General features: G+C 36.9%; 2 protein-coding genes across 2 annotated transcripts in view; one reads left to right on the plus strand and one right to left on the minus strand.

Annotated features, from left to right (window-relative positions):
- Positions 1 to 409: 409 nt before the first annotated feature.
- Positions 410 to 1,619, minus strand: DCAF16 (DDB1 and CUL4 associated factor 16). Its single transcript, XM_052642269.1, has one exon. It carries the CDS (start codon positions 1,609 to 1,611, stop codon positions 961 to 963), a length of 651 nt encoding a protein of 216 aa, XP_052498229.1. The 5' UTR covers positions 1,612 to 1,619; the 3' UTR covers positions 410 to 960.
- Positions 1,620 to 11,410: 9,791 nt separating this feature from the next.
- The window catches only part of NCAPG (non-SMC condensin I complex subunit G), a 44,744-nt gene continuing 35,608 nt past the window's right edge, over positions 11,411 to 20,546 (plus strand). The window contains exons 1-7 of the mRNA XM_052642238.1: positions 11,411 to 11,521; positions 12,650 to 12,853; positions 13,270 to 13,498; positions 15,431 to 15,576; positions 15,859 to 15,943; positions 16,927 to 17,119; positions 17,599 to 17,748. Coding sequence (XP_052498198.1) covers positions 11,411 to 11,521; positions 12,650 to 12,853; positions 13,270 to 13,498; positions 15,431 to 15,576; positions 15,859 to 15,943; positions 16,927 to 17,119; positions 17,599 to 17,748 — 1,118 coding nt within the window. The remainder of the gene's footprint in view (positions 11,522 to 12,649; positions 12,854 to 13,269; positions 13,499 to 15,430; positions 15,577 to 15,858; positions 15,944 to 16,926; positions 17,120 to 17,598; positions 17,749 to 20,546) is intronic.

The raw sequence follows: 20,546 nt of genomic DNA on the forward strand, positions 1-20,546 counted from the left end.
ATGCAGGAGACGCAAGAGATGCAGGTTCATCTATGGGTCAGAAAGATTCCCTGGAGGAGGAAATGGCAACCCACTCCAATATTCTTGCCTGGAAAATTCCAGATAGAAGAACCTTGTAGGCTATAGTCCATGGGGTTGCAGAGTCAAACAAGACTGAGCACACACACACACATGATCTTACAAGCCAGTTTATCTAGACAGCCTGGTGGGAACCTATAAAATGTATATGCTGTAACTGTAGGTCCCATAATACATCTGAAGTAGTGTAGGCTGCTACTACATTGGGTGGGTTACAGTCCACGGGGTTGCAAAGAATCAGACACAACTAAGTGACTACGCACTGCTGCGCTGCATTCCCTCCCCACAAATAGGAACCCCTAAAGGGTGCCCTATGCAGGACTATCAATATAAAACTGGGAGTTAAACCCATAGTCCTACCATTTTCTTTTGTCCAGTTATTCTATTTAAATCAAAAACCTCTCTGAAAATGAGTATTAGAGAAAAGTATGCTCAGAAAGGTGTTATTAGCAGTAGCTAATTTACCAGTTTCCACAATGGCTATTCTGAAGGTTGGGTAACCAGTGGGATAGTGGCCTACTTTTCCTTCCCATTGATAATTAGGTATCTAGTTAAGTCCATTAGACAAGCAGAGTAAATTGTTGGGAGAACTGGGTGAGGAGAGTAGTCAACAATTTTTTTGTAAAAAGGTCCCTTTTAACTAATTCTCTATTGAAGTTCTCTTCTCATCCACAGAGTCTTTCAAAGGGAATGCTTGCACTGCACATCTTTTGTAGTTGAGTTACAGGACTCTTAGGGTATGTATTTAGTACTGGACGGTACTTTGGCTTCTGAAGACAGGGGATAGTTGGGCTGAGAAGACATTTGTTTCTCAACTGTGGGCTGTGTAACTGTGTTCCTTTCTCAACTGGGAACGTGAGATGAGAATGGTGAGTGGGTTTTTTATAGTGATGCAGTTAGGAGTTTGTTAACTGCCTTTTGGAAGTCAGTGTAGGAATAAGTAGTGTTGATGGGTTCAGTGCGGGTTGTTTCCTTAACTGTTTTAGTTAACCAGCCACAGCAACAACCAGAAACACAGGAATTAGGAATCTGTTTTAGGTATTCAGGTATGGGGGTGGCTCTACTCAATGTTCGACTCAACTGTTTGGTGGCAAACTGCAGCGCTCCATTTAGAGTGGCATGCTCTCTAGAAAGCCGGCTGGGACTTAGAAGGGGCTTTTGAAAAGGTGGTACTCCACAAGAAGCCAGAGGAGGCCATTCAGGAATTGGTTCCAGTCTGGGTACACAATGGGAGCAATGAGAGAGTCTCAGACCTATCTCTCGAAGTATATGGACTGGTGTGCTAGCATCCAGGAGTTTAGCATGATATAACCAGGAATTAGGATTTAAAGGTTTCCAAGTTGTAGAGTATTTTAAAAGGCACTTAACCTGCCAGGCAAGACTCTCAAGAGGTGTTAGGTTGGGCACCACAGGGTCCTCTTCTTCAGAGGAATCCCACTCTTCCCCAGAACTCTCATTTAGGTAGTTAGTGTTTTCTTCTTCCTCACTTTCTGATTCTGATAAGGGATCAGGAGAGGGATTTCTAGGACCCATTAAAATAGACCAACAGTATAGGAAAAAAGATACCAGAAAAAGGTAACAATCTAAGCCAGCAAAACACTGACACTGGCAAATAAAGCAAAAGATGAGAAATTGTTTCATTAAGATTCACTTGTTTCTCAGTCTGTTATACACACATAGTATGCCTCTGGCTTGCAACACTGTACAGTTCTTCAAGATTATGTTGTATATTCTTCACTTACAAAGATGACAGCTCAGTTCTCAGCACCAGTTCAGTGTGTAAAAGTTAGTCACTTACCAGTGGCACAGGTCAGAGTCTCTCCTTCAAATCCCGGCTACTGAAGAAAAGAAGAGGTCACTGTATAGACAAGCTGATTTGCTTAGCATGGTCTCAACTGGTTGCGATTTCATGAAGAGACACTTTGTGTACTCTTTTTTGTTGGCAGAGATATTGTATTTATTTGGTAATGAAAAGAAACTCAGTGATTGCCTTCTTTGTCAGCTGGTGGAGTAACTTTTGTGCAGGGGGATGGTGGGATGAGTTGCCAAGGATCTGTCTGGTGTGCAAGGATCCGATGTTTTCCATAGATGGTGCAAATGCCCTTGGAAACTGGCGACTTAGTTGCTGGACCATCTGCAAAGGTAGCCTTAACCTGTGAATGAGAAGACTTGAGACATGATATTAAAGCTTGAAAGCACTGGGTAACATTATTATCCATCTAACTTCATAGAGTATCCAAGCACACTGATGCTAAGCAAAAAGCCTTACTGGCTTTCCCATCTTCAGCACATAAACTTAGGCAGATTCTCCAACTGGGACTGGCTCCTACCATGACAAAATTGGGAAGGAAAGCCTGGGGCCACTTTAATCCTTTGTTGGTACATACCTGGGCTAGTTTGTTTTTTATTATGCAGTTCTATACCAGATAATTCTCTGCAAAGCAGATCCCTTATGCTTCGAACTCCAAATAGGGAGCTGTAAAAGGTACCATTTTTATCTTTAGAGGTGCTTCTTGGCATTAGTTTTAGGAGACCTGTCCTCACTGTAGTTTCTAGATGTCAGAACTCTTGCTGGGACCCAAAGGTTGTGGTCCTATGACTATACTCTACAGATTATGGCAGGCATAAATCTTAATATAGCGGGAATTACAATGACTATAAACAGCTTAAATTCATAATTAAAAGACAGACACTCAGAATGAATTAACAAAACAAAATAAGATTCGATAACATACTTTAAGGCAAAAAGACCCCAAAAGGTCAAAACCAGAAATATGAAAAAAGATGTTATCAGGTAACTGTGGACCAGAATAATGCTCAGATAGCAATCTTAATACCCCCCCCCCCCAAAAGATATCATAACCATACAAGGCAAAATTTGTGGGGCATGGCCAAACCAGTACTTAGAAGAAATTCATAGCTTTGAATACACTTGTGAGGAAATAAGGAAGTTTAAATACCCACAAGTTAGGCATTCAAGATAACAGAAAAAAAGCAACAGCAAAATAAGGAGAAAAGAAATAATAAAGGCAGAAATTAAATAGTGTATATAATGGAAAAATAGGTTGATAAAACTGAAAGACAGTTTTCTGAAAATATGAATAAGAAAAACAAAACTAGTGAGACTTATCAAGAAAGAGATTTAAAAATACTCCAAAAAAGATTAAAAGTAAAAACATAATATATGCTAACATGTGAAAACCTAGATAAGCTGGCTAAATTCTAGAAGAATATAAAATACTAAAATTCATATAGTAATAAATCGATAACTGGAATAAATCAGACCAGTATTAAAGAAAGTGAAGAGGTAATAACCGCCTATTAAAAACACCACTCTCATAAGACAGTTCCATTAAACTTTCAAGAAAATTAATACATATTTTATATTAACTGTTCCAGAAAAAAGCAAAAAAGCATAAAACTGATTAGCTTCTTTCATGAAGATAATAAAACATTAATTAAATCTAGAGATGAAGCATATAAGAAAGATACAGGCTCATTTTACTTGCAAAAATTTCAAATACTACCTAATGAAATGTAATAGTGTAATAAAGAAAAAAAGAATGTCATAATCATGTAGAACTTGAAAGCAAGAACATCTCAGTTTCATAAATTTATAAATATAAATCACTACAGTAATAAAACAGAAAAAATCAGATAATTTTACCAATTGTGGAAATTTAACTCTTCTTAATTTTTGACCAATGACTATTTATGACTTAAAAAACCAAAACACTTTTACCAGATTGGAAGAGAAAGCTACTTTCTCATCATGGTAAAACTTATCTACCAAAAACTTTCAGCAAATATTATCCTAAATGAGAAATTTGGATATATTCTCTTTAAAAATGAATCACGTAGGGTGATCCTGATGACTGATACTGTGTAACAAAGTACCAAAGTCCTAGTCAACATTATTTTTTTTAAAAAGGGTAAGAACTGTAAAGAGATAAAACTATTTTACAGATGATATAGTCATCCAAATTAAAAAAAACAAAACCCTAAAATATAAACTATTAGAGCTACCAAAAAAGCTCAATAAGATTCCTGAATCTTTTTTCTAATTCACAGATTAACCTATGAATATTCATTAACTTGTTTATATAGCACTTACTATTTGCCAAATACTATTCTAGGAATTGTACAAACACTACTCATTGAAATTCTAACGATCCTGTAAGATAGGTACTTTTATTGTCCCCATTTTATACATGAGGTTTAAGCTACTTGTCCAGGGTCCTATATCTACAAAATGATAGGATTTGACCACAGGCACTCTTAACTGCTATACCAGCAATATGGACCATAAAATATATTACATAAACACTTTCACAATAAAGAAAAGGAAAAAAAAAAAAACTCAGACTAAACCTATGAAGGATTTAAGAACTAATCAATAATATTCAAGACCTCTATAAAGAAGACTGTAAAATTCTAATCAAGGACACATAATTTAAAATAAACAGACACTCCATGCTCTTGGATGGAACAAATGAATACTATAAAGTTAACGTTTTTCCAATTTATACAATCCTCATATGTTAAGAATAAAATTCCATATATAGCTACACCAACTATTTAAACAGAAGCATAAAGGAGGTTCTTGGGCTACAGGATAGTTACACATATTAGAGAAGCTACAGAAATTAAAATAAGGTAGAGTTAGTACAAGAACAGGGCTTCTCTGGTAGAATATAAGAACAAATAGTCCAATGGAACAAAGCTCAGAAATAGAACCACATAAAATTTTAGAATGTAATATAAAGTTAGCACATAAATCAAAGGGGGATGAATCCATCTAGCACATAATATTGGTAAATCTGGCTCATATGAAGAAAAATAAAAGTTACCTATATAATGCCACATACAAAGGAGGACTCATGACAGATTAAAGATCTAAGTGAGAAGTATAAGACTATATAGTCACTAGAATATAATGCAGGAGAATATCTTTGTGATTTAGGAGCAGAGGACTTCTTAAAAAAAAAAAAACCATAAAGCACAAGACCAAACTATGATGAGTTCAATCACATCAAAATTAATCCTTTTTGGAATGAAGTAAAGACATCAAGAAAGAAGTTAATTACAAATCAACAACAAAGGTAGCAATCTCAATAAAGAAATGGGCAAAGGACAATACCCAGTTTACAGAAGAAAAAATCCACAGGCCATTAACTCTACGTGAGTAAAGAGATATCACATTATTCTATTATTTTGGTAAAAATTAGGAAGATGGATAAGGACAGGTGTTAGTGAGGGGACTAAAGGAATTCCTTTAGAAACCAGCACTATTGGTGGGATTATAGACTGGGCTAACCTTTCTGAAGAGCAATCTGGCAGCCCTACTTAGCTAGACTATCTGCACATCTTAGGATCCAGCAATTCTACTCTTGGGTTTATATAACAGAGAAAATCTCCGGAAAACCAACATGTATTCTGAAGCTTCATCTCTGATGTTAAAGAATTAGAAGCATTCAAAGTTTCCATCCCTAGAGGAATGGATAGGCAACATGTGATGAAAGCACATTAGAAGTATACATAGCAACACAGATGGACTAAAAGCATAGGTTAAATTGCAGAGTTGGCCAGGACTTAGCAACTGAACAACAACAAATGAAATAAGCAAAACCAAATTATCAACATCCCATTTATGCCATTCTGTAAGAATGATTTTCAAAATGAAAGTCTGTAACATCTCTAGGGTCAAATACATAGAGGTGATAAGGGCTGGCTTCCTGTCAGTAATGTTCATCTAAAGAACATTTCTCTGGGACTTCCTGGTAGTTCAGTGGTAAAGATGCCATGCTCCCAATGCAGGGGACACAGGTTAGATATCTGCTCTGGGAACTAAGATTCCACATGCTGTGCAGCATGGCCAAATAAAATAAGAGAATATTTCTCTGGCTTCTACTCATTTTTTTATCTAATTTAGTTCTCAGCAGTGGTACATATTAGGGGCTTAGCAAGTTTTTTAAAAAAAATTAATGAGAGAATGGTAGAGGCCTGTTATAACTACACAAGCATGTTTTACCTTTATTTTAGGGAGACAAAAATATGAAAATTTTAATATACACGTATGAGAAAGATATATAGACATATGAAATAATATTTAAAAACAGGATCAACAAAGATAACTATTAAAGCCATACAAAGGAAATTGCTTGTAACTTAAACTTCATCTTTAAGAATACTTTAAAAAGTTTATATTACCTACTTCAATCTGAAAACAAAAATTATAAATGTATTATAAGTATTTTATTGAGATAGGAGGTTTTAGCTTTTAATTCTTCTGTCCTCATAGTTTTACTATTTTCATTCAACCAGATTCCATCTGCAAGACTAATAATTGGCTATACTTTAGTTACTGTGCTATTCAAAGCATTCTTTAAAAGGGTCATTCTACTATAGCAGAAATAAGACAAAGTTTCTTTGAAGGCATCTATAAAATCTAGAGTGAACTCACCCTGTTAACCTCTTACATTCCACAGGCACTATAGTGTGTTAGTTGTCCCACTCTCTGCAACCGCATGAACTGTAGCCTGCCAGGCTCCTCTGTTCATGGGATTTTCCAGGCAAGAATACTGGAGAGGGTTGCCATTTCCTTCTCCAGGGGATCTTCCCAACTCAGGGATCAAACCCAGGTCTCCTGTATTGCAGGCAGATTCTTTACTGTCTCAGCCATTGCAGAAGCAGTTATAGGCATATCAAAACTGAATTACTGGGAAATCCCATGGACAGAGAGCCAGGCAGTCTACACTCACAGGGTCGCAGAGTTGGATACGACTTAGCAACAACATGTATATGTATATGATGATGAAGTAGTTGAACAAAAAACATAAAAACTGAATTAATCACTCTAGGTACTCCCATGTAAAATTTACCTTGAAAGAATGATTTTTCTGTAATTTCAGAAATAGCCTTACTATACAAATTCTTTAGCTTGCTTAGTTTAATTGCTACAATTTCTTTTTCCCAATAGCATTAAAAGTCAAGACACAGATAAATGAAAGGCAGTGAGTTTAACATAGCATCTTTTTAAAAATAAAGCCAGTTTTATTGAGGTACGATTGACAAATTGTATATATTCAACATGTACATGATATCCTGAGATATGTATTCACTGTGAAATGATTACCACAATCAAGCTAATGAAAATATCCATCACCTCACAGGTATTTTTTTTGCATGTGATGTGATGAGAACACTTAGGATCTACTCCCAGTAAATTTCAAGTATACATAATTAACTATCGTCACCACAACGTACATTAGGTCTCCAGAAAGTTTGTATGCTTTCAGTTCAGTTCAGTTCAGTTCAGTCGCTCAGTCGTATCCGACTCTGTGACTCCATGAATCGCAGCACGCCAGGCCTCCCTGTCCATCACCAATTCCAGGAGTTCTTCCTATTTCCTTTACCAGCTGCTGCTGCTACTAAGTCGCTTCAGTTGTGTCCGACTCTGTGCGACCCCAGAGATGGCAGCCCACCAGGCTCCCCCATCCCTGGGATTCTCCAGGCAAGAACACTGGAGTGGGTTGCCATTTCCTTCTCCAATGCATGAAAGTGAAAAGTGAAAGTGAAGTCGCTGTCGTGCCTGACTCTTAGCGACCCCATGGACTGCAGCCTACCAGGCTCCTCCGTCGCTAGCCACTGATAACTCCTTTTCTACTCTGTTACTGTGAGTTCAACTTTTTGAGATTCCACATGTAAATAGGATCATACAGGATTTGTCTTTGTGTTTGGTTTATTTTATATGGCAGAATGTCCTCCAGGTTGACCCATGTTGCTGTAAATTGTAGAATTTCCTTTTTTTTAAAGATTGAATCATGTCTGTATATAAATGTTACATATTCTTTATCCATTTACTCATTGATGGACACTTATTGCCACACCTTGGCTACTGTGAATAATGCTGCAATAAACATGGGAGTGCAGATACATCTTTGAGATAGTAATTTTATTTCCTTTGAATATATACCAAGAAGGGGGATTCCTGGATCATATGACAGTTCTATTTTTACTTTTTTGAGGAACTTTCATATTGCTGCCCACCTCTAATGCTGGGAGGGATTGGGGGCAGGAGAAGGGGACGACAGAGGATGATGGCTGGATGGCATCACTGACTAGGATGTGAGTCTGAGTGAACTCCGGGAGTTGGTGATGGACAGGGAGGCCTGGCATGCTGCGATTCATGGGGTCGCAAAGAGTCGGACACGACTGAGCAACTGAACTGAACATGTATCAGTGTTCCTTTTTCTGTACATCCTCATCAACACTTGTTATCTTTAGACTTTTTAACAGTCATTCTGACAGATGTGAAGTGATACTTTACTGTGGTTTTCATTTGAATTTCCCTGATGATTCATGATGTTGACCACCTTTTCATATACTGGTTGGCCATTTGCATGTGTTCTTTGGAAAATTTGTCTATTCAGGTCCTTTGCTCATTTTTAATTAGGTTATTATTAATTCACTATTGAATTGTATGAGTTCTTATATATTTTTTCTATTAACTCCTTATGAGATATATGGTTTGCAACTATCTTCTACCATTCCAAAACTGACATTTTTGTAATCCAGTATCTTTTAAAAAAAGTTTTCAGATTATAATGTTAAAAAAATACTGAACAAAGACATATTATTAAACCTCACCTCCACAGAGCTAATCAAGATAGTTAGGCTGACCTCTGGTGGCCAATGCCTCACCCTTCAGTAACTTACAAAATGGTAAGAATTTGTGGTAAGATAGTCCAATAAAATAAGGTAAAGGAAGTAACAGAACTGCACAGTTAAAAAAGCAACAAAGGTAGCAGACACCCAAAGCATAAGGAAGCCTGAGCAATAAAAGGCTCCAAAATAGGAAAAATGCCTCCAAATATTAGTTTGCTCAAACTTTTAGTTCACCAATTGATTTTAGATGAAAAACAAATGGTAAGGTCAGTGGTTCCCAAAGTAAGAACAGTTCTACACTAATACTGCAGCCACTAGCTCCACTTAGCATTTGAAATGTGGCTAATGTAAAATAATTCTCAATTTATGTTGAATACATGTTGAGACGCTATTTTGGATATAATTGGTTAAAAAAAAAATGCCCTTTCTACGTTTCTTTCACCACGGCTGTCTAGATACTCTACATTTTAATCTACAGTGAAATTAAAATTGTTATCAAGCATATTTCATGTACTCTTAAACCTCTATGATTTTCCTCAGCTGATTAACCTAAAGTACCCACACATCTTGCCTTTTCAGAAATTAGACATTTTGATAATTTTGAAATTATGGGAACTCCAACTGCTACCATATTTATTAACTAGCATTTGAATACCTACAATATTTCAGGAATTAGGACTATGAAGCAAGGGAATGGATGAACAAATTATGGCATACTCAAACAATAGACTATTAGAGAAACCTATCTGTACCTCAGTTTCCTCTTCTTAAAAAGGAGAAGTAGTTTCAAGGGTTGTATCTGAGGATTAAACATAGTAAAGTGCTTAGAACACTGTCTTGGCATAAAAGGTAATGAAATAAAATACAATTTTATGACAAGAAAAGAAAAATTAAAATACAAAATTTTTCCTCTGGCTATTTGGGCCTCCTCCCTCCCCTTTAGTGTGTGTTGTGTAGCTGCACTAATAAGAACTCCTAGGAGATAACCTTCCTTCTTAATCTTGTATGGTGTCTCCTATGACCTACTATTCTCTTCACACCCATAGGTCTGGATTGTGTAAACTGTCAATAATGCGTTGACAGACACCCTTCGTCTCAAAAACATATATAATCGTGCTTAGACCTCTATAGGGCAGAACAGTCCTCAGAGCTTTCTGAAAGACTATCTCATGGGTTATAATCCTCAGGTTGGCCTGAATAAAACTTTCCTTTTCCTTCCTAGATCAAACACTGATTACTTTTTCCTAGAAAAAGGGTCCATAAGGTGTTCAGTTACTGTTATGAAAGTATCAATATGAATAAACTTCAAAAATAACAGTTATGGGAAAAAGCAGGTTCCATGATTATTCATATAACCTTAGAACATGAAAACAATACAGTATACTTATTCATAGATTTATTCATATGTCATTAACACATAAAAGTTACCAGTAAATTAAGAAAATTCCCCCCCCCTCCAAAAAAAAGAAGAAAATCTACTACTGCTGGGGAGGGAAGATAGTTTGATAGGAAAAAGGCATACATGAAGCACTGTAATTTAATTCTGTAGTTGGCTGTAAGTATGGAGATGTTGATTTCTACCTGAAATAACTCCATTAAAAAAAATTCGGAAGGCAATTTATCTTAATCTCTATACCCTTTTCCAATCTGTGTTTTCCTTTGTTGAAAACATTGCCCTTAGGTACCTTTGTGGGGCTTCCCTGGTGGCTCAGTTGTTCCCTCCAGCCAAAGCAGGAGATGCGGGTTAGATCCCAGGGTGGGGAAGATCCCGTGGAGGAGGAAATGGCAACCCACTTCAGTATTCTTGCCTGGGAAATCCCATGGACAGAGCAGCCTGGCGGGCCACAGTCTCTGGGATCGCGAAGAGTTGGACACGACTTAGCGACTAAACAACATGCACGTTTGTAAACCAGGCCTTCAAAACAACAAGCAACTCGTGCCTCTCTTCCCCAACTGCCTCCCACGTTTGCAGACTCTCCACCAGCAATTTCACTGTGGGGAGAGGTTTAAGTAATTAGATGTGGGCATTGACCAGAAGGACAACAACCGCTCAGAATTAAAAAGCGGCTCGCCTCAATCAGAAGACCTAGGGACATTTCCCTTCTCAGTAGAAGCCGGGGCGCTGGCGCAGCACTCCCAGACGCCCCAGCCTTCCCTCCTCCACGCATCTCCAAATGAACTCCTCTCCTAAAGGGGGAGCAGGGATTCTTCCCCTCGGCAGAGTCCCTGTTCTCACCCATGGAGGATTCTTCTTCCTCGCCTCACCCCCAGCCGCAAGACCCGACTAGGCCTAGCGCCACCAGCTCGGCTCCAACAGGCGAATCTCCACAGGGTACTCACTCCCGGCGGATATCTCTTCCGGGGGAGCCAATGACCCTTTCTCTTAGAAACGCCAAGCCCCCCTCAGAAAACGGCTTAAAAGACACTCAGCGCATGCGCCCAAACCGTGAGGTTGAAGGCGGTGGATTTGTCTCTTCCAGCTCTCGCCGCTCTACGCGCTCGCGGTAGTCTCGCGGTATTTCCTTCTCCCGCGGGAGTTGTTTGAAAGCTTTGGCGGTAACCACGCCCTCGACTGTCGGCTTCCCAGTGGAGAAGAGGACCTTGGTCCGTCTGGCCTGTTGTAGGCGAACGTGAACAGGCTTCGTCTCTGCCGGGTACTGGCGCCATGGGGAAGGAGAAGAGACTGCTGCCGATTAAGGAGGCCTTCCAGCTGGCGCAGCAGCCTCACCAGAACCAGGCGAAGCTGGTGGTGTCGCTGAACCGCACCTACGGCTCGGTAAGCGCGGCCGCCCGCGGTCCGGGGCCCGCCTCTCCCCTCCCCGGCCTCTCTCCCAGGGGCTTCCCGCTACCCTCCCGACTAATCTCACCACGACTCCAGGCTCTTCAGCCTTCCAGACCCGGTTCGAAGAGGCCTACGGCGTGGACCGTTAATTCTCTGGCGGCGAATCTAAGAGAAATGTTTGCGCGCACCGGGTCGACCTAGTGTAGGGCTGTATCTTGGGTCCTGAACGCGGTGGCTCAACGGTTGTTGTCCTTCTGGTCACCGCCCACATCTAATTACTTAAACCTCGCGCCGCAGTGAAATTGCATCAAATCACCAATTAGCAAATTAATTGTTAGCACCAGACTCTTCCTAGTCACGTAAATGCTGTTTGCTTCCTTTTGAATGTAGCCTTGAGACGAATAGGACAATGGATTTCGGGAAAATAAATTATCTTGAGGTGCTAGAAAAATTATGTCAGTATAATAGGGCTTGAGGATATGAGACAGGATGTGAAAGTTGTTATCGGAAAGGAATTGCTGTGTAATACTAAGGGTAATGGGCTTCCCCGGTGGCTCAGCGGTAAAGAATCCGCTTGCAGTTCAGGAGCCTCAGGAGACTCGGGTTCAATCCCTGAGTCGGGAAGATCCCCTGGAGGAGGGCATGGCAACCCACTCCAGTATTCTTGGCCTGGAGAATTCGATGGACAGAGGAACTTGGCAGGCTACAGTCCATAGGGTCGAAAAGTCAGACGCAACTGCAGCGACTACTCGCCCACGCACATTAAAGGTAACTCGGTAAAATGCAGATGCTGTTATTGATTTTGGATTGTTCATAAAGAAGCAGATTTTTACTAAACTGGTACCAAGGCATCATATGGAGAATTAAGGAGTGTTGAAAAAAATATCGGAGGAATTCTTTTCACTGTCAAGATTCACGTTTGTTTTCTTCCTGCGAGAAGTACATTTCTCTAGAGAGAGATTTGTGCAGATTTATTTCCTCTTTGGTGGTTTGGATAGTTGAGAGTTTACTAAACAATGATTTTAGTTTGTGGTAGGGCTGGTGTTTTCAGCGTTTTAGAGTAATGTTGAGAAAAAAGGATTTAATCCATGCAGTTTTTGAAGGGTTTCTTTTCTCTTTCAGGTGGATGACAAAACAGGTTTTCATGAGGAGTTTGTTCATTACCTTAAATATGCTATGGTGGTCTATAAACGAGAACCAGCTGTGGAAAGAGTAATAGAATTTGCCGCAAAGTTTGTTACTTCATTTCACCAATCAGATATGGAAAATGATGAAGAGGAGGAGGATGGTGGCATTTTAAATTATTTGCTTACTTTTCTATTAAAGGTATAGGAAAACTAGAATTTCAGGATAATAGTATAGAAAATTTTGCTATTTTAAAAGGGCCATAGGAGTTTGTGCATCTTAGAGAATGAAATATCTGATAATTGAGAAAATGGAAATATTAGAACTGTCATTAAGATTAAAATGTGGACTTTTAAAAATAAATCTGCATTAAATTTTTAATGACCATTCTAAGCCAATTCTCATAAACATTTGTTTTAAATGGGTTCTCTATTTTAGAAGTGAGAGTTCCTACAAAGAGGACTATCCTTTTGTAATTTAGTGAATACTTTAGACAATGTATATTTTGAGTCTTTGTGGTATGTAATGTGTGTTTAGTATGCCTATGGATCAAGGTTTTTTTGCACGTTAATAATGGTATGTAACTTGGAATAAATTCTGATTTGTTTCTGTTTTAGTCTCATGAAGCAAACAGCAATGCAGTTAGATTTAGAGCGTGCCAGCTCATAAACAAGCTCTTGGGAAATATGCCAGAAAATGCCCAGATTGATGATGATTTGTTTGATAAAATAAATGAAGCCATGCTTATTAGATTGAAAGATAAAGTTCCAAATGTAAGGATACAGGCAGTTCTTGCTCTTTCACGCCTTCAGGATCCCAAAGATGATGAATGCCCAGTGGTTAATGGTATGTATAGCTGCCTAAATTCTTTTTCAGTTTCGTTGATTATGTTAAATTCTCAGCAGATGAATTTTCTTATTATGATGTTATGGAAGAGTATAGTTCATATGTATGTACACATATATAATATGATTTTGAAACTTACATTAAGAAAAATCTTATACTCAAGTAGCCACCATCCAACTTAAAAAAAGAATATCAGTACCTTTGAAGCCTATCTTAGGTCCCACTCCAGTTCTGTCACTCTCCCTCTGAATTAATGATTATCTTGAATTTTGGTTTAATTATTCTCTTGCCTTTTGTTTGTTTGAACAGTTAAACATGTGTGTATGTTCTCAGTCACTCAGTCGTGTCTGACTCTTTGCGACCCCATGGACTGTAGCCCACCAGGCTCCCGTGTCCATGGGATTTTTCAGGCAGGAATCCTGGAGTGGGTTGCCATGCCCTCCTCCAGGGGATCTCCTGATCCAGGGATCATCTCCTGTGTTGGCAGACAGATTCTTTACTACCACCTGGGAAGCCCAACCACGTGTATAAACCTCTAAATAATGTTAAGTTTTGGCTATCATTTTGTATGTTTTGTGAATCATACTATATTTTTCTGTGCTCTCAACATTATTTCTAACATTCATCCATGTTGATATATTTATTTGCTGACTTATAACATTCTGCTGTATGAGTATAAGACAATTATATTGTTTCTGATATTGATGGACCTTCTAGTTGTTTGCATTTTTTTTTTCCTTGTTAAAATAGTGTTGTTTCTATGAACTTTCTTATACATGGGTTCTGGTGCACAGTCTTTCTGGGATGTATACCTAAGGGTTGACTTGTTGGTGTATGTCATGAGCTTTATTGGATAAGGTGCAGGTGTTCTACAAAACAGTTTATCAATTTATATTTCCAATAACTGTATAAAAGTGTTCACTGAGCCCTATCCTTTCCAATGTTTGGTATTGTCATATTTTTAAATTTCTGTTTATCTGGTTATATGTATCATATGTCATTGTTATGTATCTTTTCAAATATTTAGCAACCAATTTTATTTTTTCTGTGTACTGCCTGTTAATGTGTTCTGCTCATTTTTCTCTTGACTTATCTTATTAATTGGAGTTCTTTATATATTCTGAGGGGAAGCCATTGGGTTATATGGATTGTAGATCTTACTACTTTAGATGGATTATTTCACTCGCTTCACTATGTCTTTTGTTGGAAAAATTCCTAATGTCAAAATTACCAATCTCTTACGGTTTGTACTTTGTTTTATTTAAGAAATCTTTCTCTACCTCTGCTTGCAAAGAGAGTCATATTCCACTTTTCTATGTATGCCTAGGCTTTTTTTGGGAACTCTTCTGATTTGTTTTTCTCTTTGTCTCTGTTACTAGCTTTATAATTTTAATAACTCGTGGTAGTTGGTATTTTTTGGTATTAAATGAAGGACATAATAATGTGTAAAATATATATGTTTAATAGTTAATGTATACTTGATTATAAAGCAGAGGAAATAGAGGTAAGTATTTAAATACAGGAAATGAAAATTTTGTTCAGCAAAACCCGAAGTTCTCTCTTTTAGGTTCATTAAAAATTAAAATACTGACCTCTTTATAAAAGCCATATTAGTTTAAAATAAACTGCCTTCCAGCTTAGACTTTTTTCTAAATCTTGAGTAGCAAAGACATAATCTGAATGATGGATTTTCTATGATTTTTAGGATTATTTGTTTTCAATTTTAGCCTTTATGCCCAGTCCATTGACTGCTTTCTCATTCTGTCCTTTTCAAAGGATGTTGGCAGAAAAGAATCTTCAGCTAAAATTAAATGTGTAAGACTAAAATATAGCATTTTTATCATTATAAAGATTATGAAATATGGGCTATCTTATGACTATGGCTAAATAAATATTTTGTTGCTGTACTAAAATGTATTACTCTATTTTTAGCATATGCTACTTTGATTGAAAATGATTCAAATCCAGAAGTTAGGCGGGCAGTGTTATCGTGTATTGCGCCATCAGCAAAGACTTTGCCAAAAATTGTTGGGCGCACCAAGGATGTGAAAGAAACTGTCAGAAAGCTGGCTTATCAGGTAAATAAGTCCAGTGTCTTGTGTAGACCTGTTCTTAAAAAGACAAGAACCCATATTCTTAAAATACCTTTGAAAAATATTTGGCATGTAGTAATTTCTTCAATTGAGATTTTTATGGACAGAGTATAAATAATTTAGGTAGAATCCTGTTGCATTAATGTATTGCCAGGTATTAATTTTTTGGACATTGTAGATAATTTTCTTAGGTGAAGGAGATATTACTAGTTGTAAAATGCATAAATTATGTTGAGTTTAATGGCTATTTTTTATTATCTCTTAAAGGTTTTAGCTGAGAAGGTTCACATGAGAGCTCTGTCCATTGCTCAGAGAGTAATGCTCCTTCAACAAGGTCTCAATGATCGATCAGGTAATTTAAACATCTTTATACATAAAACTTTAGTAGATTTTGAGGTCAAACTAAAAGTTTTAGGAAAGAGTGTCCTATTAATAAATTAGATCAGGTAAATCTATCATTTCCACAGCCTGTCAAAGTTTATGTAGGTGTATTGTATAGAAGACATTTTTCAAGATCTTGGTACTTAGAAGTAGCACGGTTTGTTTTTTTCTGTGTTTGGTGTATGGAGAAACTAGAGTTTAAGGCTATAAAGATATCTTACATCAGCAGTAGGGCAGAATCTCTTTTTCAGCCCTCTCTCTTTAAAAAAAAATGCTGTCTTATCCCTTTTGTGAATATCCTGCTATGAATGTGTTCTGTACATCTAAAACAAGTAGAAATGGTCAGTCCAGTGTAATTTCCCTGTTTCCCACCTTTTCTCTTTTATAATTGGAGAATTGACTTACAGCAATGATATGAGGAATGATACATTTTAAATTTCCAAACCCCATGAGAAGTCTCCAATGGCTTAATTTTGCCACAGCAAGAAAACCTGAGTTTGAAGGACTAATAACTAGGATGACTTTAAAAACTAAGAATAAGGTTTTTCAGTGATATTGCTTGTATAATTCACTACTGCAAATATCAGTCATATAATACATGAAGTCAGGCAACAAGTGAAATAATAGGTATTATATATAGTCTAAACTAACATCTGAAGCCCAGTGAACTCAATGAGAGAAGGCTGTGGTAGTGGTTATGTATTTGATTCTGTATTTGGTTCTGACCTTTTCCATTTTCACTTGAAAGTAAGGATCATAGTAACTTGTAATATCATTGTTCTTTTAATTTTTTCTTTAATATGCTTTGTTTTGTCTTTGTCTGGTTTCATTTTTGTAGTAAATGTCGACTTAATGTTAACATTGATCTGATAAAAATTAATTAAAGCACAAAAAATATAGGAGATAGAAGCTAGAGGGGGACTTTGTTCACCTATGTTTCCAATGACTTAACAGATGCTGTGAAACAAGCAATGCAGAAGCATCTTCTCCAAGGCTGGTTACGTTTTACTGAAGGAAATATATTAGAGTTTCTTCATCGATTGGATGTGGAAAATTCTTCTGAAGTAGCAGTCTCTGTTCTCAATGCCTTGTTTTCCGTGACTCCTCTTAATGAACTGACAGAAATCTGTAAAAATAGTGATGGCAGGTATATAAAGTGTTCATTATTTGAAATATGATAATTGATGAACTTCTGTGCTTAAAAGTAGTCCCTTTTACCATTGCTTAAGATTGTATCGATATCTTTTACTGAGACCTCTTAGGTTTTCTTTACTCTGGTGAATGTCTTTTTTCCCTTTTTTTCCTCTTTATATAAGAACTCACCCCTTAGACTACTTCGCATTTTTTGTTTTGTTTTATTACTTTTATGTTTGCATTAGGCCTACCATGAAAAGTCCAACAGCATGCATCCCTATTATGTTTGCTTATTTGAGTCTGTCTTTTTCCTTTTTGTCTAAATATCTTCATTTTTTTTGGGTGGATAAATTAATGACTTTGCAATTAAAGAGGTGATGGTTATAAATCAAGGCTGCTTATTCCCAGTTATCTACTTGGTTCAAATTTTTTGTGTGTTCAGATTTTTACTGGATATTAAGATATCTTTTATTCTTTGCTTTTTAAATGAAGGAAATTGATTCCAGCAGATACATTAACTCCTGAATTTGCTTTGTATTGGCGTGTCCTTTGTGAACATTTGAAATCAAAAGGAGAAGAAGGTGAAGAATTTTTAGAGCAGATTTTGCCAGAGCCTGTAGTATATGCAGAGTATTTACTGAGGTAAAATTTTTTCCTTTGCTTTGGACTGTGCTTGTGTTGTATTTGTGTTGTTGTGTGTTAACTTTCTAGCCCCCTCCCTCAGAGCCATGCTTGATTAAGAATAAGTTGAAATCCAGGTTTTTGGACAGTCAAGGAAAAATAGGTATGCACACTGAGACTTTCTAGAGAATATCCTGTGCTGCTTAATATACTAAAAGACCAAAGTCAGTATGTTTTGGGACATTTTCTTAAAATTGTTCAGACGTGATGATGAACATTTTTTGTAATGTTGATAATGGTGTGCTCCCTTTTGAAATTTGTTGGCAAACCTTTTCTAACTGCCAGGTAGTAAATATATTTAGTAAATATTTCTGTGGGCCATACTGTCTCTCTCGCAGTGACTCAGTTTGCTGTGGCTCTGCAAAAGCAGCCACAAAATACGTTATGAATAGATCTGGCTGTTTTCTGATAAAACTTTCATTAACTTTTATGGACACTAAAATTTGAATTTCATGTAATTTTCACATGTACATATTTTTACTTATGTATTTATATGTATGTCATTTAAAGATGTAAAAATCTTAGCTTTCATGCTGTACAAAAACAAGGAACAGACTGGATCTGGTGCATGGGCAAGCGATAGTTTTCCAATTGACTGGGTGGATCCCTGTGGCCGGTTTTAGTATTTATTAAAATTGTTGCTGTTTGGCTTTTTGTTTGTTAAAAAGCTTTTTCAAAATATCTTTTATTTATTTGAATTACCCTGATTTCTACTTAGGTCACTTTACAATTATACAAGTAAACTTGTATAAGTAAAACATGAATGCATTGTCAAAAATTCAAATACAGAAGTACATAGAATAAATGTTTCCTCTTATCTCCTAATTCCTCAATCTCCATAGAGTTGATATCTAAACAGTTTGGGGCATACAGTCCCAAACCCTCTTTCTCTGCATTTAGAGACACACATTAAATGCATAATTTTGAACCTATAACACAGACTATACATATCTTTGCTTTTTTTTCAACCACTGATACATGAGATCATTATATATTGGTACATACAAGTCTATCACAGTTTTAACAGCATGTCACTTCATAGTATGGTGGTAATATTTAATTTGCTCTTCTCTTGATGGTTGATGAACATTTAGGATGTTCTCAGTTTTCACTGCTAAAGGTGTCTTAAACTTTCTTTACATTTTTATGTTTGTTTGGGATTTTGTAGAGTTGATTCCAAGAGGTGGAATTGCTGGGCCAAAGGTTATATATATATATATTTTTATGGATATTGGTGTGTAGATTTTTTAACTTCATGATTTTGGTGCCCCTTTTTGTTTGACTGGACCTTGTGGGGATCTTAGTTCCCCAACCAGGGAGTGGACCTGTGCCCCTTCAGTGGAAGCGGAGAGTCTTAACCATTGGACCACCAGGAAGTCCTGGTTTAGATGCATTTTTTTAAAAAAGCTTTTCATACAATATGAATTATGGGCATGAATTCTTTTTTTTTGGAAATATAGAATTATGCTTTTGCTTGTGAAAGTGAAAGTGTTAGTCATTCAGTCCTCTCTGACTGTTTGCAACCCCATGAACTGGAACCCACCAGGCTCCTCTGTCCATGGAATTCTCCAGGCCAGAATACTGGAGTAGGTAGCCATTCCTTTCTCCAGGGGATCTTCTAGACCCAGGGATCGAACTCAGGTCTTCCACATTGCAGGCAGATTCTTTACCATTTGAGCCACCAGGAAATCTTTTGCTTATAGTGGCTCCACATATAAGTTAGAGAGCAAAGCTAAGAATGTGTTTGAGTTTTGTATGCAAAACATTGAACTTAAAAATATCTTAAATGTGAGCCAATATGGAGACTTAGAGCTTGAGCTCATAGTAACACGAGAAATGTGGGAATCTACTTAGAGTTTTAATGATAACTACTTCAGGCTTTAATTGGAATATTCATTATAATGCAGTTTGGGCCATGTTGAAATGTTCCAAAAAGAAATGATTTTTTTTTTTTAACTTTTTATTTCGTATTGGGATATGGATGGTGAAGGACAGGGCAAGCCTGGTGTGCTGCAGTCCATGGGGTGGCAAAGAGTCGGACACAACGAATAACCGAATAACAACAAATAGCTGATTAACAATGTTGTGATAGCTCAGGTGAACAGCAAAGGGCCAAAAGGAATAGGTTTTTGATGCAGTGTTTAATAACACATGTTTACACAAAAGTAATAAATGCTCATAGATTGAGAAAAAACAAGAAAGTATGAGGTTATGTTAAATATTTAAATAACAAAGAGAAAACATCTCCTCAAAAACTGCTCCACAGATTAATTCTTGTGAAGAGTTCAGTTCTTCTGACTTTGAGAGATCAGTGATTTTTATATATCCTTTGTTGCTTTGTAAGTTTTTAATTAATTTACTTGAATCAACTTGTTTTTTCACTTAAAAGATTTAAAGATTATATATAATTATTGAAATAATACTTAAACAGGATGATTTTCTTTTTAGAGCAATGTCATTAGATAGGAATAGTTTTCTCAGGAACAGAAGCAAAATGAAATGGAAAAATTGGTTCTTGATAATCTCAAATTTTCAGGCATTTTGTAACATTTTGTAACAGGAAGAGTCAGTGACTCTAATGGGAGTCACTAATAGGAAACAATTGCTAATAATAGGAAGCAATTTCCTGTTAATTGAGGTGTTCACATAAAGAGAGAAATTGGGGATGTTAAATGAGGCTTATTAAATTTGAGTAAGGAAAAGGGACACATACAGTTTTCAGAAAGCTTAAATATAAATTCTTAGAGAATTTTAAAAAA

This window comes from Budorcas taxicolor, chromosome 6 (genome assembly GCF_023091745.1).
Source record: "Budorcas taxicolor isolate Tak-1 chromosome 6, Takin1.1, whole genome shotgun sequence".
NCBI classification, from domain to species: domain Eukaryota; kingdom Metazoa; phylum Chordata; class Mammalia; order Artiodactyla; family Bovidae; genus Budorcas; species Budorcas taxicolor.